The sequence below is a fragment of the Ochotona princeps genome, chromosome 5, assembly GCF_030435755.1.
Source record: "Ochotona princeps isolate mOchPri1 chromosome 5, mOchPri1.hap1, whole genome shotgun sequence".
NCBI classification, from domain to species: domain Eukaryota; kingdom Metazoa; phylum Chordata; class Mammalia; order Lagomorpha; family Ochotonidae; genus Ochotona; species Ochotona princeps.
Window position 1 is genome coordinate 34,384,841 of NC_080836.1, and position 26,162 is coordinate 34,411,002.

Here is a 26,162-nt window from a genome sequence, read left to right on the forward strand (position 1 = left end):
GGTAGCTCCAACTGTCTAAACATGTGTGGGGTGGTTTTGGAAGAGGTAGATTGGGCATGGGCAGGCCAACTTTAGCTCATTGGCAAGTGCAGGAGCCAGGCTGGAAAGCTGGGCATTCCTGACTAGGTTATCACATCTGCTGGTTTGCAAGAGTCATTAATGGAAGCAAACTGAGCATAGCCAGGCTGTAGCACTTGCCAAGGAGAGCTGGGACTGAGTACAGGCTGGGACAGGGCAAGCTGCGGCATCTGATGGCATAGGTCAAGACAGGGGATGAGTTATACAAAGCTGGGTCAGAGCAACCACGGGCATGCACAGGATCTTAGGCTGGGAACAGGCCTGGTTGGGCACCTTAGGGGTGGTTCCCACTGATGAGTGTGAGAGTGAGAATGGTGGTGATATGGCCTGGACATGGCTGCAGTGTCCCTCTGCATGGGTGTGCCAGACTGAGCTAGACTCCAGCATCCACTGGTGTTCGTGAGAGCCAGAACAGTATTGGACAGGTTGGGCTAGGTTTCCGCTCCTATTGGGCCACATGAGAGGTATGGCTGGGCTGTAACACCCAACAGTAAGAACCAGATTGGATATGGGCCAGTTGGGCAAGGCTACTGTTCCTGCTAGGACAGGAGGTGGACTAAGTCAGCCTGGACCAAGGACCTACCAGTGTGTGTAAGATCTGCCACTGAGAGGAGACCCAATATAGGAGCCTGGGGAACTCTTTTGTCAGGGCACAGTACCTTAAGGTGAGCGCAAGAACCATAACTGGGAGCAACCCAGACTAGACCATGTTATAGTTTATGCCAGCATACATTTGTATCATGTCTGTGGGAGGGCCAGGTGAATCTGAGAATCAGGATGGGATGCGAGACAGGCTGGTCTGACCACATCACCCACCCAGTTCACATTGGGACTGGGACTAGGGGCTGACTGACTGGGTTGGGTGGCAGCTCCAACCAGCGCAAGCTGGAATGGGAGCAGAACAGGCCACGTTAGGCTACAGCACCTGCAGGAAAATGCCAAGGTAACATGGACTGGGCCGCAGTACCTACCAGTACACATGAGACTGGGACAGGGATTGAGCTGGGTAGAGGGGGATAATGGAGACTCTAATGCTGGGTTAACACTCATGCTGGCAAGCTTGAAAGCTGGAACTGGCTTAGACCAGGCTGAACAAGGCTGCAACACTTGTTGGCCTACACATGAATCAGGTTAGGAGGAGAGCCAGATTGGGGTAGCAGACTGTATCCACCGGTACAAACATGAGCCAGAATAAAGGCAGGCTGGTTGGGCTTTGTTGCAGTATTAGCTAGCAAGTGCTGGGACTTGGGGGTAAGTCCTGTCAAACTAGGCCACAAAACTACCTGAAAAGTGCGAGATCTGGGTTAGAGAGTGGGTCCAGTGAGGGGGTTGTGGTGTCCTCTCTGATGGGCTGCAACTCCCACTTGTGGTGAGCATGAGAACCAGGACTGAGGCAGGCCTGACTGGACAGGCAGTGGCACCTGCTAGCATGAGTGCATGCTGGAGGGTGGAGTCAATTGGGTTGAGTTAGGCTTCAAAGCCCAATGATGTGTACGAGATATCAATGCGAATTGGGACAGACCGGCCCAGTTAACTGCACATGCTGACAGGCACAGGAACCGGAGCTGGGGGCCAGTCCAGTGGGGATTTTTGGGGTTGCTCTGATCAGGCTATCGCTCCCCCGTGGTACAGGAGGGCAAAGTGTGTGTTGGGCAGGGCAGGATTGGGCCACAGTACCCATTGCTTTGGTGAAGATGGAGGGCAGAACAAATTGATCAACCATCCCAGTGAAACTTGACAGCAAATTTCTAGGCCAGTGGAGATTCAGAGGCAGACTATGACAGCCAATAGACTTAGAAAGATTTCCTCATCTGTGGAACAGCGATATCAGCAGCATCTCAAAACTATTAAAAACACATGAACAGAACCCTCAGAAAATGCTCCACAATGGGGAACGTGGGATGACATCTGGTGACAGTTCCCCAATCCCTGGGGTAATGTGGCAGTTGGGAAGCTGGGTGTGGTTTCTCCTTTTGTATCCTCCTCTCCCTCATATACAGGAAGAAGAAAATGTGTAAACAAGGGTCTCACCCACTACTGCCTGATCCTTGATCCTTCCTACCCTGATCAACGATGTAAACGTCAATAATAAAATTATTTTAAATTTCAAAAAAAAAAGGCTAGATTTTAAGTGAGCATATTTTAAATTTGGTTTCAGATGTAAGTGTGCTTGGTTCCATGCCATGTATCAAAATTGCTCTGTAATCATCTTGAATCATACACATAAGGAATGAATTTCATTTCTTTTATGTCCTCTGTTCCCACCCTATTCCACACGCAATGGGTGACATATTCCTGTTTTGTCATTTTGTGTCCTTATCGGCAATGTTGAGTATGTCCCCTACTGACGTATTTTGTAATGCACTGAGCTCCACCTTTCTTTTTCCTTATCTTGTTTTAACTTCTTTCCAAGATTACAAAAATATAGTCAATAAACTATATAATTTATGCTGTAATTTTTTAAAAAGATTTATTCATTCTTATTGGGAAGGCAGATTTTACAAGGAGAGGAGAGATAGAGAGTTTTTTCCCTCCACTGTTTCACTCCTCAAATTGCCACATGACTAGAGCTGAGCCAATTAAGAGCCAGGAACCAGGAATTTCTTCTGGTTATCCCATGTGGGTACAGGGATCCAAGGACTTTAGCCATACTCCACTGCTTTCCCAGGCCATAAAAAGAGAGCTAGATTAAAAGTGGAGCAACCAGGACACCAATTGGTGGCCATATGTGATGCCAAAGCCACAGGGTGTGCTACCACACCAGCCCCAGTTCCTGTATTCTGGGTTTGTTTTTTTTTTTTTTAGATTTATTTATCTGAAAGACAGAATTACAGACAGATATCTCCCATCCACTGGTTCACTTCCCAAATGGCTGCAACTGCTGGACCTGGGCAGGTCCAAAGCCAGGCCAGTCTGCCAGGTATAGATGCAGGGACCCAAGTACTTGGGCTGTTTTCCAATGCTTTCCTAGGCACATTAACAGGAAGCTGGGTACAAGTGGAGAAGCTCAGACTCAAGCCAGCACCCATTTAGGATGCTGTCATCACAGGGAGTGGCTTTACCCATCATGCCACAGTGCTGGCTCCTAAGCTGTATTTTTTTCATACTGGATTCCAAGGAACTGCAACAATGTCTCACTATTTGAAGTATAACCATACATGCAATGTGTTCTAACTTGTTTCCCTTCCTTCTTTCTCTCTTGGCTCCCTCAGTCTACAGCCACCTGACACCTCTCTTCTCCCTGTAATCTGAGAGATTTAAATGGGTTTTAAACATATCTGTTAGGTAACAGACATTTAGGATTTGCCTTTAGAGACTTACTTTATGTTAAAGCTTGTACAATAGCAACATCAATAAACCACTTTGTCAGCTTTGGAGATCTTAAGTTTGTTTAGTACAGAACTACCCTAACTCACTCATTCACATGTGGAATACTCTCCAACATGCCTTTTAGGTATCTTGTAGTTGCTTAGACTTATGGGTATTATAGAAAAGAGAGAGAAGCTGCCTATGTAAAAAAAAATGATAAAAAATTAAAAAACAGTCCTGCTGGTCGTTTGTCTATAAAAGTGGGACATTTGACAGGTAAAATCTTTTGAGCCCAGGAAAGGAATTTTCATTAGCATGTGCTCTCCCAGCTCCTCAAGAGACACATCCTTGGTGGTGCTTCCTAGGAACGTGGTTTCAGTTCTTTCCTGACCAGCAGGCCCCAAGAACACTCAGGGGTGAGGTGACAGTGTTCTTTGGTCACAAGAACCACCGGAAACCAACTGGTGAAGGATGTTTCTTTATTTCGGAGAACCTTATATAGGGAGAGGGAGAGGGAGAGGGAAGGCAGAAGGGCAGTCCCAACAATACTCCACCCAGTAATCATTGCGATTGGTTAATAAGCATGCCTGACTGTCTAGACCCTCCAATCACAGATCACATTCTACACGTAGGAATGAAAGCTGTGCCTCAAGCCAGAAGCACAAAGGCTAACACCTGAGCTGAAAGCTACACCTCTGGGCATATTCATCATACATGGTTGGTGAACAGAAGGAGGGTCGCATTTAACTTCTTAAAGTTATTTATTTAAGTGCTAGAAATCCTAGTGCAGCTCATCCAAGGACAGAGAAGAGAGGCTGGCGCACAGCCCACCACTCTCGCTGCATGCCCAGTGAACAAACCAGGTTGACCTCTTGGTTAGCCAAAATCATTGCCAGGGGAGTCCTCCGAGGGACACAGCTTAATGAGTGCTAATCAACTCCTTAGCCCACAACAATGTAAAACCGCAATTCCTCTTTTCTTCCACACTGGAATTGAACACCCCCTCAGAACCACAGCCCACACACATCATCAGGCATTATTTTTGGTTTGCTATAAAGGATAAGCAAACACCATAGAGAGACAGGGGAAGATATTTATATTCTACATGAGAGCTGAGATGGGGAGAGGAATTCTCCACTCCAGATTGGGTTAATCCATCAAGGTAACTTATTAAATTTTCATGTTAAAACAAGTTAAACATTCACACCTGGCCATACTTGGAGCTTCATTAAAATGCAAATGAGCACAGAAGGGTATTTGTTGTTAGTTACTTGGTCAAAGTGAAGATTAATTGCAGTCCTTTCCTGAGAAGGATCTTGATTAATGAGAACTAAGGGGAAATTAGGTACTTTAGAGAGGTGCAGAAAGGGCGGCAACAGGGATCATGACCAGGCAAAGAAAGGCAAAGACTGTGAAAGTTTTGCTGGAAGAGTAAACAAGTAGTTATATTTACTTCCTAAACCACAAACTTAAAATACTTACTTAATTCCACTTTCCAAAATAACATCATGGCTTGCTGTTTCCAGCTATCTTTTCATCCCATTCTCCCTAATCATGTTTCCCTTCTCATAGTCACACCCACACAGTCTGGACTGCATCCTCTTTTGCACTAGATTGAAATGCACCCTATTGGTAAACCCAGATCCAGTACCCTCAACTCTCATTTGTCATGGGCTCAAAAGCAGGGTTCTGAACCCTATTCACTTAACTCATGTCTCAGCAAGTGTTCAATACATTCTGCATCCTCAGCCTACATCCCATGGAAGAGATGAAACCATGGGAGACTGAGATCCAATGCAGAGATGACTGCATGACTAAAGACTGACTTCCTAGCATGTCTTTTCAAAGGACTTCTTATCATTGGAGGAACTAAGGAACCGTAAGAGACATGATGTGACTATAATAGGTGCAAGCAGGAAGCAGTTTGACATTAAGAGCAGAGAAGCTAAGTAGCAAACAATGACCATTAAGAAGAAAAAGTTCTAAGAAATGGTTATCAATCAACAACTAAAATTGCCATTAGCATCAGTGACACAATAGGAATATTATCAGATATGTTACCCAAGCACTAAACACAAAAGGACAGGAACATACTGGATATTTGAAACCATGGCAACTTTGCCATAATTACTACCTGATGTTTTAATCAACTCCATCAAAGAGTGGTCAAGGGAAACTAGAGTCATGTGTCTTACTTGTATTACTGTTACCCACTTCCCCCCAGCCAACATTTCAAGGTTGTGTGTCCCAGAGAAATTTGTATAATAATAGGACATCCCCCAAAGCTGCTCAATGGTCCTAAGACACTGAAATTAGACTATTTTTCTGGAAGCGTATGTATTTATTTACCAGATAACCCACAAAACAATGATTACTGCAGATACCATGCTAAAACAAATGCAGAGTCCTGCCACAGCAGAAAACACATAGAATTTGTCAAATTATACGCACTTTTGTTTTTATTTTCCATACAGGCACTGTTGTGGGAAAATGTCATCCAATGGGGTCAAGTTAAAGATCAATCCCAAGGCCCACACCCCAAAACAGACTCACTACTGATAAGACTACAGGATTTCTCTTTAAATTTCTTCTGAACCCTGGTTTTTTTTTAACCACTGCTGAATCTGCACCAACTTATACACACTTCCTCCCTGAAGTGTTGGTGACTGACAGAATAAATGAACTCCTTTCTGAGTAAGTCACTTTTACAAACTCTGTGGGTCATTCTATAACCTTGGTTTGAGTTGCCAATGCAAATGAGTCAGAGGATTTGCTTCAGACACTGAGCTAATTGTGTAACTCTACAGCGGAAAAATGCCATTGGAGAGTACTTGCTGACCTCACAGTTGAAAAAAAAAAAACTATTTAAAAGATGTGGAAACCAGATGTTGCAGTTCCAGTTCAGGCCGCTGCTCTGAGAAGTTTTGGTGAGCAGCCCCTGACAGGCTGCTGCGCCTTCTGAGAGCAAAGAAATGATCATCTTACCTTACTTGTTTGTCTTGATGTGGGAAGAAGCTCAAGGATGGGGATACAGGAATGGAACTTTTCACAACTCCATATGGCTTGGTAAGAAACTTCCTTTGTGAGCTTCTTGTTAGGAATGTCAATTCTTTGAAATCGCAGAGGAGCGAGTGAAAGCGGTCAACTGTCGCTTCTGCTCAAAGCAGATGTTTTCAAAGCAAATGCTTAGAAAAGATAGCCATTGGAATGCACATACCATTTTTTTTAAGTTTTTGCCTTCTAAGATGATAAGCTGCTTTTTGTAAAGTGAAATGTTCAGTAAAAAAATAGAAATTAGTAATTATATTCAATGTGTAAATATTATTTAACATTTGCCACAGATGTAGTAGCAAACTTATTATTTCATTAGAAAACTCAACGTATCAGTCTGTTAGTTTTTATTTCAATTGCATTTGCAGTTCGAGTTCAGATTAAGTTGGGATGGCCATAAAGTAGCAGTCATTGCTCCATGTACTCTGAACTGCAATGTATACCTGCATTTCAGAAGCATATTTCAAATACTTTGACCAAATCAGCTTGCAATACAAAGGAAAAGGATTATACTTCTGAGTACATTTTCACCACTTTGATTCCTTTTGTTCATACTATCCATAGACTTTCCTGCCCTTTCGCTAGAGAAGGAGGGTGCCTTTTGTCCTGTTAAATGTAAGGGATGACACAGGTCAAATGGTGCAGACAAACCATAGACCAAAAAAGGGAAAAACAGAAAATCCCAAATAGCCCTAGCCTACTCTTTATCATACTTCAAATCTCACAGGTTGGTATGGTTTCATGTTCATTATTGTGTTTAATCCTGAAAAAGATTTTGACTTGCTTAGGGAAAAATTGAGGTTCTTGCATGAAACACAGAGAAATGAAAATTAACCTATATCTTGGTTTTGTGCTTGCTAAGCAGCACATGGTTGTAGAACATTTTTGCCTTTGGCTCATTTCTCTCTAGTAATAACTGCAACCATGAGGATTTCATTAAACAGCCTGATTTGTAATGCCTTGCTGCTTTTCTTTTTCCCCCAGCCTGAGACAGTGGACTAGTTTCAGTGTAATCCATTTGACCAAGATGGATTTTAGAATTTAGTACCAGCCTGAGAAAAATCTCTGTTTAGCTTCATCATATACACAATATAATTTTGAATATATAACCATTTTTGTTAGAAACATTCTAGAGCTAGTCAGAATTAAAGCTGTAAAGATAAGTTTTGAAATGCCATTAAACTATAACAATCAAGTAGCTTGGGGTTCTTGCTTTTAACTGATGCTGTATATTGCAAAAACATCGGCCTGGACAATAAAAGTTCTACCCCAGAGGTAGAGAGAAGCAAATCAGAATGCTGACAGCATGCTGATAATCGGAGGCTCAGAATAATTGAAAATTGCTTCAATCTGGAACAAAGTGTTGACCAGTCAGCCCCGCACAAATTGTTTACAGTTGGTTGGGTCAATATAACATTAGAAACTGTTTAAGGAGGCAAGCGAGTTGGGTGAGAAGGCAGGAAGCCGCAGCAACCATCCAGCTCTGCACTGGCAAAATGAGAAGACTGGAGCAGGGGTTCCTGGAGGTTTATTTTAACTTTAATCTACTGTGATTTCTTAAATGGTTATTTAAGACAAAATGAAAACAAGAAACATTTAGGAGATTTCAGTTCATTTACGTGGATTGAAAACACAAGGATTGAGCCTTTGTATTGAATCTGGAAAAGGGGGGAGGGAAATTTACAGAGCTAAAGTGCCTGATGGAGTCCAGAATCTATCATTGTTCCATTTGATGGGTAGGACAACTAAGATGAGAGAGCAATTCACGTAAGATTATACGACTCTTCCATGGGAAAACCGGCAGTGGAAACCCAGGCCAATATTCTACTGCTGCCTCTGGCTCAAAGGAGGAAGCAATGTATGGGTGAAACAAATTTTCTGGTTTTAAAAATGACTGTTGACTCAGAAAATTCATAAAGCATTATTCCTTCGGAAAGGTAAAACTTCCAAAAATTAGGATTTATTCTACCTTTGTAGATTCATCTTAACTAGCTTAAAATATCAGAATGAGCAATACCTTAAAACCAAAGCCTTATTTAAAATTGTAAACTATATACACTGAGTGCTCAAATTATTCATGAGGAGATGCTGGGAAACTTGAAACTCTTTGGGGAATAATATGGAATATCAATATTGGATAAATTAAGTTGAAAATTGTATATGCTTTTGCTTTTTAAGCTACTATATTATTGCTGGGTAAGTAGCAGCAAATACCAAAAGTTTTAGAAAATTTCCCAGGGAGAAAAGTTAAAATTGTTTTTATAAAAAACTGGTGATCTTCTTTTTCTAAAAATATTTTTTCCAGATATGGAGCAAAATACCAAGGATATTTGGCATACTTTAAAATAATTCCTACCAAAAAAATTAAGGATGTTTTAGACTATATTCTTAGGAAACATTGTACAATTTTAGCATTAACATGAACAACCAGTCTCATACATAAGGAAATGAAACATATCTCCTTTCTCTGCTTCACTGGTCCTCTATTTCAAGATAAAGATACTGATATTGCCCACTAGTGTTCAAACTGCTGGAAGATGGAACTTATTCCACAGCACCTAGCGAAACACCTCACATTGCATGCTCAAGGTCAGCAGAACAGGAAAACATTGTGACTGTGTATGAGTTGCAGTTTCTGGGATTCCTGGATCCATAAGCAGCAACAAATCCACTTGGGTACTTTGTGGGTAATTGATGAGCACTTTCCCTGTAATGGTATAACAGCAGTATCCCTAGGAATCTGGAAAAACAGGCAAAATACTAAACACCATTTCCCATCAAACTAAGATAGCATCAACTTTGGGGATAAGAACAAGGAACTGTTCCAAATACCAATGAATCCGTATTTGTTGCCTGCCAGTGAATATCTGTTCTTATTATTGGAAATCATCTACATGGTGGGTGACTGCACAGGTCAGCATGCACAGACATAACCATAATCTGGCAGACTATCTGTGGAACTGTTAGAGATGACTCTTGTCCTGGGAATTTCTTCACAAGGTTTCTACAGAAGAAAACACTCTAAACTCAGAACAAGCCACTTAAACAGTGATCTATTGGAAGACAGCATATGCCTGGATTGTCATTGCTTAAAATATGTTGGGAACAATAAGTGATCTGCAATGACAAACCAGATAAGAATTTAGGAGCTGAGAGTTAGCTAAATGTGCTTGATTTCTTCTCAACTGCGTCTGAATCTTTTCTTTTCCTCAATGCAGCATTCCTTCAACTGTTTCCCATGTTTTTTATCTGCTTACTAACTTCTCAATTATACTCCCCTAGTCCTTTCCCTCAAGTGGATAATTTGGCTTCTTTCTCACTCTCATTGTGAGCCTCACTTATGATGATTTTTTGTTGTTGTTGTTTCTGTTGCCTTTCCCTCCTATTGTTCATCAAGTTTTTATACAAAAAAGGAAAACACACACACACAAACAAGAAACAAAAGCAACAACAAAACAAGAAACTAAACTAGAACTGTAACAATCAAAAGCTGGTGTCAACCAAAAGCTTTCAGGTTGGGCAGGCATTTGACTTCGTGGATTCAACGGGTTCAGATGTTTCAGACTGCCTGGATTTGATGCTTACACCGGCTCCTGATTCCACCTTCCTGCTCATCAGCAGCGATAGCTCAAATGAGTGCATTTCTACCTCCCACAGAGATTTGGAAACCTGAACTGAATTCTGGATTCCAGCTTCTGCGCTGCCCAGTCCTAGAGAGATTGCAATTTATGTCTTTCATAAACTCATTTAAAACATGATTTTTTTAAAAATCTGTCTTGTTCTCAAAACATAATTTTGTCTCAAGTGTTTATCTATACCCCCTAAGTTCCCTTACAATTCCCCCTCACTCATATGTTTTTTCCCCAAACTTTCTAACAATGAAATGTTAGCAAAGGCAGCTAACCCGAGGAAGCCTTTGGCAAGAAACAATGGTTGATGTCATCTTCCGGCCAAGCAAATCCCCCTTGCACACAAGCATGGTTAATGGTATCTGGATGATCTTTTGTGATTTCACAGAACGGGCAGCAGGGGTGTACCACAGAGAAGCACGGTCCGGCAGATACAAGCTCACCTATGCAGAAGCCAAGGCGGTGTGTGAATTTGAAGGCGGCCGTCTCGCCACCTACAAGCAGCTAGAGGCAGCCAGAAAAATCGGTAACTGATCCAACAGAATTTTCTTCTTTTTCCCTCTTGAGAAAAAAAAGCAGTTCATCCTTCCCATAACTTTCACATAGCCTTCTCTCTCCAGTCTTTTGTAACAGTGCTCTAAGGCTGTACATCACCTCAGCCTGGAGCTGGTAAAATGGTTGTAGAAAAAATGATCAGCTTTCCTGTGTGGCTCAATTGGTAGAGCATGAGACTCTTAATATCAGGGCTGTAGGTTTGAGCCCCACGTCTGGCATTATGATTTCTGGAAAGAACAACCTTTTGGGGGATACAACCCATTGGGAATCAAGAAAATAACCAGTAGAAAGTGAAGACCTCGTTATCCTAACATCATTAACTTGTACATTAACATCCATACAGTTGCTCTTCACAGTCCACCTTCCTTGACTTCTGAGTACGGGTTGCCTCAGCTGATGAAAGTGGCTACTCTGTTGATTTTTTCTTGGAAATATATTGGGTTGGACAAACATTGAAGTTAGTGAATTTTTTTTTTCTTTTTCTTTTTGTTTGTCTTTAAGAGAATACATTTTTACTTTAGGATCAAAAACTATGGAGAGAAAGAAGATAAGCAAATGTAAAAAATCTTGGGTGAGGGCAGGGCTGGCACGGTGGCTCAATAGGCTAATCCTCAGCCTACAGCACCAGTTTCCCATATGGGCACCAGTTCATGTCCAGGCTGCTCCACTTCAAAACCAGCTCCCTGCTTATGGCCTGGGAAAGCAATGCTACTTGGAGAGTGAGCCAGTGGATGGAAGACCTCTATCTCTGTCTCCCCTCTCTTTGTAAAAATTTGCCCTCCAAATATAAATAAATCAATCATAAAAAAAACTGAGAGGAAAACTAGGAAGTTGACATCAGGAGATCTGAGAAAACCTTAGTTGCTTCTTTGCAAAATAGGAGCAGCTGCTTTCTCTCTTGCGTTTAAGGAGTTAATTAAACTAACATTTGAGCTATTGTTCTGCAGAACTCATTACACTCTCAGAAATTAGATTGCTAGATAGCCTATTCTTTTTTTATTGCATTTCATTTTTTAAATTAATTAGATTGCATTATGTGATACATTTTTTATGCACTGGGATTCCCCCCGCCCCTCCTCACACCCTCCCCCCACGGCGGATTGCTCCACCTTGTTGCATTTCCATAGTTCAAATTCAGTTGACATTCTTTCATTGGAGGTATTTACCAAGCATAAAGTCCAGCATTTTATCGTCCTGGTAAGTTCAATGGTTTCTTGGTGAGACCATCTCTGGTCTGAAGGTAGAGCCGGCAGAATATCATCCCAATCAATTAAAAGCCCCAACATAATATTTCCAGCCATTTACAACATTGTGGTATTAATTGACATGGTATTGATTAACCAATATGTTAATAGGAAAATGCAGGTTCTCAACCACAACCTGTGACTTCTTCATAGACATTTCAATTTTGGTTTATATTCAACCGTGTTCTATACACCTTAAAATGACTTAGATTGCTATTCAGCTGTCTCATGCCTATTTTAATTTTAGTCTTTAGCAGTTTATAGCATTGAAGCACATTTTCGCTGAACCTGGCTGTTTTTCGGGTGGTCTAACTCTATAATTCTAACAGGATATATGTCAACAGTTTAGGTGAGCATGTTTAGGAGGGGTGTGCAGAGAAATCTTCCATAGCCCAGTTAGGAGTAACTAATCTTTGTGTCCCACCCAGTGAGTTATAAGTGCATCCCTGCTGACCGTTTCCTGTCTGTTTCTAAGCTTTCCTTGTTGTTCTCTGTCTATCTATTCTAGTTTTGTTTGTTTGTTTTGAGGGGCTTCTGGAGCGTTCCTGATGGTTATTACGAGAGGGGGTGGGACCCAAAATTGGAAGCAGACAAGGACCAGAGAAAGCTCCTCTCCCTAGTCCTGAAGGAAGTTTACTGTTCTGTTTCTTCGGACCGCTCAGGGATCCTGGTTGTTGTTCCAATGACCTTGGATCCTGCAAGGCAGGATTTGGGCTTCTTCCATCCCATGTGGTAGATCCAATTGGGGGTGGGTGACCTCAGAGTTCTTGGTCTCCGAAGGCACTCCATTTCCCCGTGGTCTCCTTTAGAAAGCCTATTCTTAAAAAAAGAAAAAAGCTCTGCACTGATGTGATTTTGATGGCCTTGGTATTGTGGCTGCTAGTCCAACTGTATCTTTTATGCAAATAAAATATGTAAAATATTTACTTTCTAGTAAAAGTTAGCATTTCTACTTTGTAGGTTTGAAGTTTCTTTTTTTATTATTATATGTTTATAGGACCAGCACAATGCTTCAACTGTCTAATCTTTCCCCTGCAAGCGCCAAGATCCCATATGGGTGCCATTGTGGTCGTTTGGGGAATAAACCAGCAAATGGAGGATCTTTCTCTCCGTTTTCTCTTTCTCTCTGTAAAATCTGCCTTTCTAATAAGAATCAATTAATAAGTCTCTAAAACTATATATTTATTTTTATTGGAAAGTCAGATTTATAGAGAGTAGAGACAGAAAGAGAATCTTTCATTCGCTGGTTTACTCTTCAAAAGCCCACAATGGCCAGAGCTGGGCAAGTCCAAAGCCAGGAGCCCAGGAGCCCAGAACTTCGGGTACGGACATTAGGGTGCACAGTCATAAGGACTGGAACCATCCTTCACTACTTTCCCAAGCACATTAGCAGGAAGCTGGATCAAAAATGGAACAGCCAGAACTTGAACCTGCACCAATATCGGTTTACTGGCACCACAGGCAGAGGATTAAGCTATTATGCCACTGCTCTGACTCCCAAACTTTTTTTATTTCTTATCTATTTATTGTGTAAGATTTATTTTCTTTTTTTACTACAAAGTCAGATATACAGAGAGGAGGAGAGACAGAGAGGAAGATTTTCCATCCAATGATTCACTCCCCAAGTGACCGCAATGGCCAGAGCTGTGCCAATTCGAAGCCTGGAGCTTCATCCAGGTCTCCTACATGCATGCAGGAACTTAAGGCTTTGGGCCGTCCTCAACTGCTTTCCCAGGCCATGAGCAGGGAGCTAGATGGGAAGTGGGGCTGCCAGGATTAGAACCAGTGCCCATATGGGATCCCAGTGTGTTCAAGGCAAGGACTTTAGCCGCTAGGCCACTGTGCCTAACTTTTTATTTTATAAGGGAATTTTTTTCTCCCACATTCATGTGAAATGAATTTAGGTAGTTAAGGAACTTCCTGTCAAAATGACCATCTTCATTAATATAACCTTTGCTCATCCCAGGAACTTTACCAGCTATGTCCATAAACCCTCCTTCCTCTTGCAGGATTTCATGTCTGCTCTGCAGGATGGATGGCCAAGGGCAGAGTTGGATACCCCATTGTGAAGCCAGGATCCAACTGTGGATTTGGAAAAGTCGGCATCATTGACTATGGCATCCGTCTCAACAGGAGTGAAAGATGGGATGCCTATTGCTACAACCCAAATGGTTTGTTAAAAATAATGATTTTGTGTTTTCAAAAATTGATACTTGCTACTAAGAGGTTGTTTAAGAAAATTGCCTGCTTCTTCCAGAAATACTTCAGCATGGCAAGTATAAATTAAGACTGTTTTAGAGTGTTTATGCTATGCCAGGCATGAGTTGTACCCCTTCATTTACTTTCTCGCTTAACAGTCACAACCTGATAAGCAGGTATTATTATATCTATATTAAGGGACCAGGAAAATGAAGGGATGGCACTGTGGAATAACAGGTATAGCCATCACCTGTGACACTGGTATCCCTTAAGGATGCCAATTAGTGTCCCTGTTATTCCACTTTCCATCCAGCTCCCACGTAATGGCCTGGGAGAAGCAGCAGAAGATGGTCTAAGTGGTTGGACTCATGATGCTCAGATGAGAGCTCTGGGTTCAGCTGCTGGCTCCTGGCGTGGGCCTGGTCCACTGCTGGCAGTTATTGCAATTTGAAGAGTTAACAAGTGGGTAGAAGATCTCTCTGTTTCCCTCTCTCTCTATAACTCTTCAACATAAATATTTTTTTTTAATTAGGGGGAAAAAAGATTCAGGAAAGCAGGATGTAAAGAAGTTGAGCTGCTTACCCAAAACCAAATAGCAAAGAATTTGGGTCTTTTCAGTACCAGGAACTTCCTAGCCACAAAGGCAAAAAAAAAAAAAAAAAAATGTAGGTTATAAATTTAGGTATACTGACTTAGCTAAAACATAACATGATACTACCAAATGTTTTTTTTTTTTTAGATTTATTTTATTTTTATTACAAAGTCAGATATACTGAGAGGAGGAGAGACAGAGAGGAAGTGGAGCTGCCGGGATTAGAACCAGCAGCCATATGGGATCAAGGCAAGGACCTTAGCCACTAGGCCACGCTGCCAAGCCCAATACTACCAAATGTTAAACATCCAATATTATTCTTATGATAGAATGCAAGAAGGAAGACAAAATGTTTCCCTTATTTCATTTGTACAAAAATCATTAGATTGCTAAGTTAATCAACTATAGCATGCTGTATATACTAATAATTATTATTGATCAGAATATATTAATATTTGTCCCTGGTTGCGCTCTTTTTTTAATTTAACATTTTTTTTTATTTAACAGTTTCATTGGGAGTCCATGCTTGCTTTCAACTAGGAAATGCTTAATGAGGAAAAAAACTTACTACAGAGTTACTCATGTACTTTCAGGGAAAGAAATAACTGTTCGTTTATAGATACTTCAGTCAGGACAATGTTATAAAATATTATAGGATATTAGAAAGGCTTGCTTTATATTGTAAACCTGTTGGAGTGATATCCTACTTAGACCTACAGTATAAGAAATTCCATAACACAGTAAGAGAGCTGCAATGAAGTCCTATCATATGATTGCAGAATTTCTTATTAAATGATATTAACCTTGGACAAGAGCTGCTTGTGTCTAATGAGTATGTCAAATTATGTACAGTATAAACAGAAAGTCTTTGTCATGTTTAAAACATGAAGAAATACAGTACATTTCTTTTTTATAATTTTTTAAATTTTTAAATTTTAAATTTTGAATTTTACGGTACAATTCTGTAGTGTCCGGGATTCTCCCCACCCAATTATCCCATACTGTTACATTACTATAACCCTTCATAAGGAGTTATAATTTCATCAGTCTGTTATTTAAGTGTGCCCCAACATTGATAGTACAGACAATGTCAGACAGCCCAGCATTCCATTGTCTAGGTATGTCCAACAGTTTCATTGGGAGTCCATCTTTGATTTGGAAGTAGAGATGCATGTTGCATTGTGTCTTCATATCTGGATATGATAGTCTATTACTCCATCACTATGCATTCCAATTTGCATGATGTTTTCCTTTTACTAGAGAGAACAGGTGGTATTTGTCTTTTTGGGATTGACTTATTTCACTGAGCATAACGGTCTCTAGTTCAGACCATCTAGTTGCAAATGGTATAATTTCATTCATATAATACAGGATTATAGATCCCTTTTCATATGCAGTTTTCATTTCCTTTGGGTATATTCCTAGGATTGAGATGGCTGGGTCATACGGCAGGTTTATTTGCAATTCTCTAAGCACTCTCCATACTGATTTCCATAGTGCTTGTACTAGCCTGAACTCTCACACGCAGTGAAGGAGGGGTTTTTCTCCCCACATCCACACCAGCAGATTTTATTGGTAGAGTTCTGAACGTAGGCCAGTCTCACTGGAGTTAGGTGGTACCTCAACGTGGTTTTCATGTGTATCTCTCTGATGGCTAGGGAACCTGAGCATTTTTTCATATGTCTGTTAGCCATTTGAATCTGTTCTTTCGAAAAATGTCTGTTCATTTCCTTTGCCCATTTTTTCATGTTTTTTGTTTGTTTTGGGGATTTTTTGTTTGTTTTTGTTTTTTACTGTCCCTAGGTTTCTGAAGCTCTTTGTAAATCCTGGAGATTAGTCCCCTCTCACTTGTGTAGTATGCAAAAATTTTCTTCCACTCTGTTGGTTGCTTCTTCGCTTTGTGAAAACAGAGACTAAGACATAAATCTGCGACAAAGATAGGATGCTATAGATCACGGGTGTTCTATCTTTCTAAAGACTAGCAATGCCTGTGCATCTGTCCTTAAAATGATAAATGATTTGGAGAAAAAAAAACAAGCATGAATATTTCTACCATATCTTAGAATGCAAGAATCAGAAGGTTAACTCCACACAGGTGTAGAAACTCCAAAGTGATTAATGATGTTCCTCTTTACTGCACTGGAGTAACCAATGAAGTCCCTGTAAACTTGGAGTTCTACAGCCTTTCCAATCTACATTCTAGGTTTTTATTGTAAGTAGGCAAGTGCCTGAACAAAGAAGTGATAACCACAGGGAAAAAACCTGATTGATACAGTTGTCAAAATACATAAATGTACACACAAAAGATTGTGCTTTTGTACCTTAAATAAGCCAAAATTGTAAACAGGAGAACAACTTATTGAATTAGTATTGTTCTTCTCATTTTTGTTTTTTCAGAATTTAGAAATAGTTCATGTTTATTTTAGAAAATTTAGAAACTATTGATGAGAAATACTTCTTCTTTAGCTTTATACCTATATACTATGTATGTTCATATTAGGCCATCTCTTTCATGTTTCATCAAAATTAGTAAATGGATAACTAAAAAGTGAATGTCACTTTTAATGGCAATGACTTTTTCTTAAAGCTTTCTTTGTTTTCTTTTCTTCTGTGTTTCAGCAAAGGAATGTGGTGGTGTATTTACAGATCCAAAGCGAATTTTCAAATCTCCAGGCTACCCCAATGAATATGATGATAACCAGGTGTGCTACTGGCACATCAGAATCAAGTATGGCCAGCGTATCCACCTGAGCTTTTTGAAGTTTGACCTCGAGGATGACCCAGGCTGCTTGGCTGACTATGTTGAAGTATATGACAGTTATGACGATGTCCATGGGTTTGTAGGAAGGTAGGAGAAAGTTAAATAAATGTCCAGTATTTTGTTTCACGCTTATTTAGTATTGTCACCACTGTTCCTACAAGGATATTTCAAAAAGTTTATAGACATGAAACTAAAAGATCAGTTTATTTTGGTACAAAAAGTTTGAAATCCATAATCTTTTCATATTATGCATTTTCCACAAATTTATTGAGGCCCCTTGAGACAGGCTTAGTGTATTTTTACTTTCTTCCAACACTGTGTCCTTTTGCTCAAAGATTTTTCTTAGCTCATTGCTACATAAACTTATTAAATCGGGATAGCTACCTCGTCATTACTCTTAAGCTATTAAAATCTCACTAGGCTGTTTATGAGGACTTCAAGGGTTCACAAACAATAGGAAGACAAAGAGATATAAGAGACATATCAGTTAAAAATGTTATTAAGTTTTTTTTGTATTCTAACTCTTACCTTCCATGTAAAAGTAAATATAAATTCTGTAATTGCTGGTCCTTCTTATCTGTGCAAAACATTATGCCACGGCACTGTCGTATAGCCACCAAAACTTAGGTCCACTCACCCAAAAAATGCAGGTCTATTACTGACATCAGAGTGATGAAAGAACATAGATACTCATTTGCAAAGAAGCTATCATTTTATTACTGGACTCCGCTAGGGATTAAGGATAGCGTACCTCATACAAGGAAGTTAGTTTTCTAAAATATCTTGAAAAAGACGTGAAATATGTTTGCAAGAATTAAGGAAAAGGCATGTTTTGAAAGAATAGAACTCCTATATTGGGAACTGGCAATTCTATTTTAAAACGAGTTTTGGGTATCAGCTACAGGGTAGCTACATAAAATTACAAACTACTAAATTTAGAAGGCTTTCAACAACAACAAATTCAATTACAAAACATCTTCTCATTTGGAAATCCAAGTAAGAAACAACAAAGTTTTAAATTATGAAAGAGCAGGCCATCAATTAAGAGAAACAAAGAAGTTTCATGATCATTAAGAGCTAGTTCAATCATTGCATAGTAGTCATTTCTGTGACTTCTCTTATCTAAAAATTCCCTTTCAGGTACTGTGGAGATGAGCTTCCAGGAGACATTATCAGCACAGGTAAGACTCCAACTGAGGAGCAAACTTTGATTTGTTTTTCCACAGCATTCCTAAAAGTGACGGATCTTATTATTATGGGTAATAGTTATGATTTGTTATTATTTATTTTTAAAGTTAAGAAAAACAAAATCAAAAGTAGCTTATTGGCTTATAAAATACAAAGCTTTTAAGATTTACATTTAACGGTACATGCCAATTTCTTGCATTAAAAAAATGTACACACCCTTGTTATTTGTAGGAAATGCAGTCTGAGATAGTCTATTTTTACGATTTAAAATTTTTGTTTGAAAAAGTCACAGAGAGAGAGGGAAAGACAGAGATAGATCTTTCATCTACAAGTTCACTCCCCAGTTGGCGACAATGGCCAGGGCTGCACCAGGGAAAAGCCAGAAGCATTTTACCTAGGTCTACTGTGCTGGCTGAGGCCCAAGCATGTGGACCAGCTTCTACTGCTTTGCCATTGCCAGGGATCTGGATTAGAAAGCAAGAAGCCTGGACTCAAATCAGCACCCAAACGGGCTGCTAGTACTGCGGATGGTGGCTATTTCCAAATAAAGCTCAGTGGGTTCTTTCCTCAGCTCAGTGTAGAAATAAAAAGTCATGAAGTGGTTGGTTGTAGACAAGGACATTTTATATGCCAAGTGACCAGGTGAATGTAGAAGGAAGAGGGAAGGGGAAGGGCCTCTCCCAGGAGAGCCAGAAGAGGGGTGCCTCTTGAAGACAGAGAGAGAGGCACCAAAGATTTTCAGAAGGGTCCTAAGATTTTAAGCCTTCCCGGATCCCTCCTTGTCTAGAAGGGAACCTGCAGGAAAGACGTTCCCCATTGGTTGTCTCTTTTGTTGTTGTTTTCCATTGGCTGACTCTTAGGAAATGGCTTGGCAATCCTTGTGCAACCCACTTGAAAGTGTGGCCAAAATGTCGGTGGGATTTGGATAGTCTCAGTGGCTTAAGTCGTTATGCCCCTGAGACACTCTAGGATCTGCAAATTGCCTTATGATATCAGCAGAATGTGGGACTGAAATGGCTGAAGTTTTGGTTGTCCGAAAAATGCTTTCTATCTCTAAAAAAGTTGAATTTATTTATACTTACTTCATTTTATCTTAGTACAGCCATTCCCAAGGAGTGCTGTGACGAACGCTCTGCCATGAACGCTCTGCTATGAGATGTTTTAAATAGTGTTACATAAGAAAAGGGCCCTAACAAAATAAACTGGGGGAGCATTTGGTCAAATATTTTTATAGAAAGATAACAGGGAATGTTTAATTGTTAATTGTGTCTAACAACCTCAAAGGCTAGATACAATAGACAATGTTTTCCGTATCTCCTCAGTCCCTAAGCTAATTTTGTATGACTTTTGCACCTATATATATCTATATAGGTATATATATCTATATCTATATCTATAGATATACACCTAAGTAAGTATCTTTGTTGGACCATAAATTTATCATAATAAACACTACTACTTTTCAATTATTGCAAACTGCTACTTTTTAGCTAAAACTGACCTTTTTAGAGTCCTTCATTTTCTCTTTTCATTTTCATCACCAGCACCAGTTGTTGGCATTGTTACACTTTTTGTTTTTCCACTAAGTCATCAAGTTATCGCGACACTTCTGCTGCTAAAAACAACAGCGTTATGTGGACTTGCAATGTCTGCAGAATCTTTCAATTCAGATACAAACAGCTATTACATTAGCTATTGCTAAATGACTCCCACACTCAGTCCTGCAGTGCAGCAGATTGTAATCTATTCGATGTTCATGAAGAGAGCTGGGACTTCTTACTCTGTCCTTGAATGATCAATGCTTAGACCTTATTAGTTTATTTACTCGATTACAAACTTCCTGGGAATGGGATCCTCTTGTCTTAAGGAGGTATTTAGTGTTAACAGACTGTTAAAAGAAGCCATTGTAGAGCTGTAGGAGATAACTGAAGGATGAGAATAATCCTATTAAAACAACAAACTTACAACAGGAGTTCAAAGGAAGCCTGGAACTGGAAATTTTTCTTGTGTAATCTAAAACAGAAAATTTATCCCAAGTGTGACCAAATCGGTGCTGTGTTTTGACACAATTTAATTTCCAATAGCTCTTTGAATATCAGAGGTATTAGGTCTGTTTCCACTAAGCCTATCTCTTGCTCTTTAACTTGGTTTCTCTATAGTGCGAAAAGGCTTTTCATACTATATAAATCAGCCAAGTAGGTGAGAAGCGCAGTTTGAGAATCAGAGCATGTTCTCTGAAGCTAGTCTGCCCGGGCTCAAATGTGCCTCGGCCACTTGAGCTCTGTGCCTTGAGTGCTTATCTGTGACATGAAAACTTTGTAAGTATTCATGGGGCTGGAATTGTGGCACAATGCCTAAGCTTTTGCTTGCAATACCAGTATCGCCTAGGGATGTGCTAGTTCAAGTCCTGGCTGCTTCACTCTCCATCCAGCTACCTGCTAATGGGCCTGGGAAGGCAGCAGGTAATTGTGCTGCTGCCATCCATGCAGGAGACTGGTTGGACTCTCTAGCTTCTGGCTTCAGCCTAGCCTAGTTCCTGCTATTGTGGCACTCTCTCCTATCTCTCTCTGAAAGACTGAAAGAATGTGGGCTATCTTCATCTACTAGATCACCTCGCATCACTGTTTCAGGCCAAAAACAGGGGCCCGGAACTCCGACTGAATCTTCCATGTGGACTCAAGTATTTGGACTATCCTTCACTGCCTTCCCAGGCATAGTAACCAGGAACTTGATCCAAAGCTAAGAAGGCAGAACTTGAACTCTGAGTTCTCTTACAGGATACTGCTGCTGAGGGCTGCGGCTTAGGTCACAACTGCTGTCCCGAAAGCTTTCTCTTTTTATTGTTATTCTATTTTGATTTTTCACATACAAAATGTATTGACATACTCTGTGTAAATTAGTATCATAGATTGTGACTCACCAATGCAAAGCTCACTGCCTTTGGGTCATGAAGTAAATAATCTATCCATACCTTACTGGTATGAACAACTACCATTCTCCTGTAAATCTCTGGATGTTCCTCCTATACAAAGTGTCTTTTTTTTTTAATATATTTTTTTCATTGCAAAGTCAGATCCACAGAGAGGAGAAACAGAGAGATCTTCCATCCGCTAGTTCATTCCCTAAATGACCACCATGGCCAGAGTTGATCTGAAGCCAGGAGCCCAGAGCCACTTCCAGTTCTCCCATGTGGTTGAAGGGTCCCAAGGTTTTGAGCCATTGTCTACTGCTTTCCCAGGCCACAGGCAGAGAGCTGGAAGGAATGTGGAGCAGCAGGGATAGAAATCAGTGTCCATATGGGATCCTGGCGCATTTAAGGCGAGGACTTTAGCCATTAGACCACGGCTTTGGGCCCCAGAGTGCCTTTTAAACCAGAGTGGACAGAATTGTCTTTGCAGCCTATCAGAGGGACAGAGGAGAACATCCGCGAGTCCATCACCCTTTTCAATGTAACCACAAACTCCAAAACTAAATGTAAGCCAACTCAATGTATTCAACAGAGTAACATCTTTGTTCTTTGTCATGCCCCTCCCCTCACTCCTCACAGGAAATGTCATGACCTTGAAGTTTCTGAGTGATGCTTCGGTGACTGCAGGAGGTTTCCAAATCATGTATGTTGCCATGGATCCTGCATCCAAATCCAGCCAAGGAAAAAATACAACTACTACTTCTGGAAACAAAAACGCTTTAGCCGGAAGATACAGTCATTTCTAAAACAAACTAAAATTATTCAAAAGTATAGTATTTTGCTTTTCATCTTTTGGGACATCTTTGATCTTATTTTTATATTATTACTACTGTTAACATTTATTTATTACTTTTCTAAAAGTGAAAGCAATACCAAATTTGGGGAATATTGGTAAATACAGAAAGTGTTAAATAAGTAAATTGCTGAAAATCCCACTGTGTAGAAATAATAAACATCAACAATTTTTTACATAGGTTCCTTTCAGGCATTTTTTCTATTTGTGGTATTTGTATATAAGTACCTATATGTATTTGTTTTGAAATTATGGAATTCTGCTCTATGTACAGTTCTATATTTGGGATTTTTAAGATTTTGTACCTTAAGCATTTTCCTGAATCATTGACTATTCTGTGAAAACATGATTTTGAACACTTGTAAAATACTCCATACTATGAGTAAGTCTGTCTCTCTTATTGGAATTTTAGGTTGTTTCTATATTGCTGAACACACATATTTGTGCAGTTATATAATTCTTGGGGACATGGGCCTGGAAATAGAATTACTAAATCTGAGGTGAATCAAAATAAACATTTTTTTCTTTTCTTCTTGATTAAAATTTTGTTTAAGAGATATAGAGAGGACCTGGTGCAGTGGCCTAGTGGCTAAAGTTCTCACCTTGCATGCACCAGGATTTCATATGTGCACTGGTTCTAATCCTGGCAGCCCTGCTTCCCATCCAGCTTCCTGCTTGTGGCCTGGGAAAGCAGTTGAGGACTGCCCAATGCCTTGGGACCCTGCACCCGTGTGGGAGACCCAGAGGAGGTTCCTTGCTCCTGGCTTTGGATTGGCTCAGTTCTGGCCGTTGTGGCCCCTTGGGGAGTGAATCATCAGATGGAAGATCTTCCTCTCTGTCTCTCCTTCTCTCTGTATATCTATCTACCTTTCCAAAACAAATAAATAAATCTTTAAAAAAAGAGAGAGAGAGAGAGAGAGGCATAGAGAAACAGAGCCACAGAGATCACCCATAATCTATTTCACTCTCCAAATTCTCCCAACATTTGGGGTGGGGCCAGGCCAAAACCAGGAGCCCAGAGCGTAATTTGGGTCTCCCATGTGGTTGCCAGGAACCTAAGTACTACAGGCAGGGAGGCAGTGCTAGCATGAGGGGCTGATAACATGGTCCTGCTGCCCTACCCACTGCAACTCCACTCACCCTGGCCCACTCCCACCCCAAATCTGGTGACAACCCTAGCCAGCCTGCACAGCAACCCTAGCCAATCCATGCAACAACTTAGCCAGCACTCCTGAACCACACCCCTTTTTCTTCATCACCCCAAAACACTCCCTTGTATGTTCCACCCAAACCATTTTCCACATGGTAGAAGTTGTAACCTCAATGATTTCACAACTTAGAACCAGTGCCTGCTGGAATTATATATTAGGCTAAATTTCACCTGTGGTTCTGGCATCCCAGTAGGTGCTAGATTGACCAGAAGAAGCTCCTGACTCCTGGCTTGGATCAGTTCAACTGTGACCATTGCATTCATTTGTGTAGTAAACACGCAGATGGAAGCTCTCTCTACCTCTTCTCCCTGCCATGTGTGTGTATGTGTAACTTGGCCTTTCAAATAAAAATAACCTTTTTTTAAATGTACTTATTTTTCATTAACATAACCATTACACCTATTAATGGAGAAAAAGAGATAGTTAAATACAAGTATGCACTATAATATAATGGCCAAATCAGGGTAATTAACATTTAAGTCACATGAAATATCCACAAACCTAATCATATTGAAACACTATTATCAGGCCAGCACGATGGCCTAGTGGCTAAAGTCCTAGCCTCGAATGAACTGGGATCCCATTTGGGTGCGGGTTCTAATCCCGGTGGCCCCGTTTTTCATCTTGCTCCCTGCTTGTGGTCTGGGAAAGCAATCAAGGCCAGCCCAAAGACTTGGGTTCCTGCACCCACATGGGAGACATGAAAGGAGCTCTTCACTTCAGATCAGCTCAGCTCTGGTGATTGCGGCCACTTGAGGAGGGAATCATTGAACAGATGAGCTTGTCTCTGTCTGTTCTCTCTGTATATCTGACTTTGCAATAAAAAATAAATCTTTTGAAAAAAATAAATAAAAGAAACACCATTGTCAAATCCTCTTGGGTCTGGCGCAATGGCTCAGTGGCTAAATACTCGCCCTGCAAGCACCAGGATCCCATATGGGCACCGCTTCTAATCCCGGCAGCCCCACTTCCCATTCAGCTCCCTGCTTGTGGCCTCAGAAAGCAGTCAAGGATGGCCCAAAGCTTTGGGACCCTGCACCTACACAGGAGAACAGAAGAAGTTCCTGGCTTTCAGCTTCAAATTGGCGCAGCTCCAGCCATCACAGCCACTTGGGGAGTGAATCAATGGAAAGAAGATCCTCCTCTCGGTCTCTCCTTCTCTCTGTATATCTGACTTTCCAATAAAAATAAGTTTCTCTCTCTTTTCTTTAATTGGAAAGGCATATATACAGAGAGGAGGAGAGACAGAGAAAGATCTTCCGTCTGATGATTCACTCCCCAAATGACTGCAACAGCCAGTGCTGGGTCGATGCTAAGCCTGGAGCCAGGAACTTCCTCCAGGTCTCCCACGTGGGAGCAGGGTCCCAAGGCTTTGGGCCATCCTCGACTGCTTTCCCGGGCACAAGCAGGGAGCTGGATGGGAAGTGGAGCTGCTGGGATTAGAACTGGCACCCACATGGGATCCCGGCGCATTCAAGGCGAGGACTAGTTGCTAGGCCACCATGCTGGGCCCAAAAATAAATCTTTTTTTAAACAGGAGTGCTGAGTTAATTTTATGGACAATCAGAAGTGTTCTGGGATGGGTACACTGCTTGCAGGTGGTTGCAGCCACCTGCTCACTGATTAGAGAAGCAGAAAAGTTAACCATGGAGAAAGCCCTATATGGCCCCATAGCAGATGGCAAATGTTCTGGAAACAAGAGGGTACCATTGGTTGGTGACTGGATGATGCAGTCTCAAGCCTTGATGAATGCCTAGACAAAACCTTGAAATGTCAGTCTCTATATCCTCTCACATAACAGCTAGCATCCTTCTCTGGAGTAACAAAGCTGGTATACTCAAGCAGGAAAGAGGTCAGAAGTGAACTACTACCTAATGTGAAAATACAGTATGTACATTGCAGCAGGTTTATAGTGATTAGTCTATTTAGGACCCAGGTCTACAGTAGTGGCTGCACATGGAACCATGGGTGCTAACAATCTCTCAAGAACCAAGAAACTTGGCTTCTCCAGGAACAAAATCAAGAACCACCTCAGGGACAATCTACACTAAAGGCAGAAATGATAGCCCTGATTAGGGTGCTGGAATTAGGATGAGGAAAGACTTCAATAATCTACACTGACTCCAGATACACCTTCTATTTGGTCCATGCTCACAGGGTCATCTGAAAAGAAAGTGGGCTCCCAAATGCTAAAAAAAAAAAAAAAAAAAAGTTAAATATGGTTAAGAAATTCTCTGGCTGTGGATGATGAAGAAAAACCTAAAGAAATGGCTATTGTACACTGAAAAAGCCACCAAGGGAGGTACTGAAGTAATAAAGGGAACAATTTAGCCCTCTTAGCAAAGAGGAAACTCTAGTTATCTCTGCCACCTTCCCTGCCCATTTGTAATCTTTAACATAAGTGCTCTCAGGCAGACCCAAAGGAAGCTCAACGAGAGGGTTTACAAAGCACCACTGTCTCAGGGAAAGTGGTTTGTAAACAGGAAAAGTTCAGGGACCCTGAAGCTGGGCTGTTATTCTATATGCTCATGGTGAACATATGTGTATGCCCAATACACATTATGGCGAAGTCACTTAAGGTCAT

The 26,162-nt window shown here is 40.8% G+C and overlaps 1 protein-coding gene across 1 annotated transcript; it reads left to right on the top strand.

The window, feature by feature from the left end:
- The first annotated feature begins 6,295 nt into the window (after positions 1-6,295).
- Positions 6,296-22,861, top strand: TNFAIP6 (TNF alpha induced protein 6). Its single transcript, XM_058664202.1, has 6 exons — positions 6,296-6,453; positions 10,456-10,593; positions 13,876-14,037; positions 17,277-17,505; positions 18,559-18,599; positions 22,154-22,861. The coding sequence occupies exons 1-6, from the start codon at positions 6,360-6,362 to the stop codon at positions 22,318-22,320; spliced, it is 831 nt and encodes a 276-aa protein (XP_058520185.1). The 5' UTR covers positions 6,296-6,359; the 3' UTR covers positions 22,321-22,861.
- Positions 22,862-26,162: the final 3,301 nt, after the last annotated feature.

Excerpts from the sequence above, each read along its gene's own strand:
- TNFAIP6 (XM_058664202.1), top strand. The coding sequence starts at position 6,360 with ATGATCATCTTACCTTACTTGTTTGTCTTGATGTGGGAAGAAGCTCAA. Across the intron at positions 10,594-13,875 it reads AGAGGCAGCCAGAAAAATCG|GATTTCATGTCTGCTCTGCA; the intron begins GTAACTGATCCA and ends TTCCTCTTGCAG. Across the intron at positions 14,038-17,276 it reads CTATTGCTACAACCCAAATG|CAAAGGAATGTGGTGGTGTA; the intron begins GTTTGTTAAAAA and ends TCTGTGTTTCAG.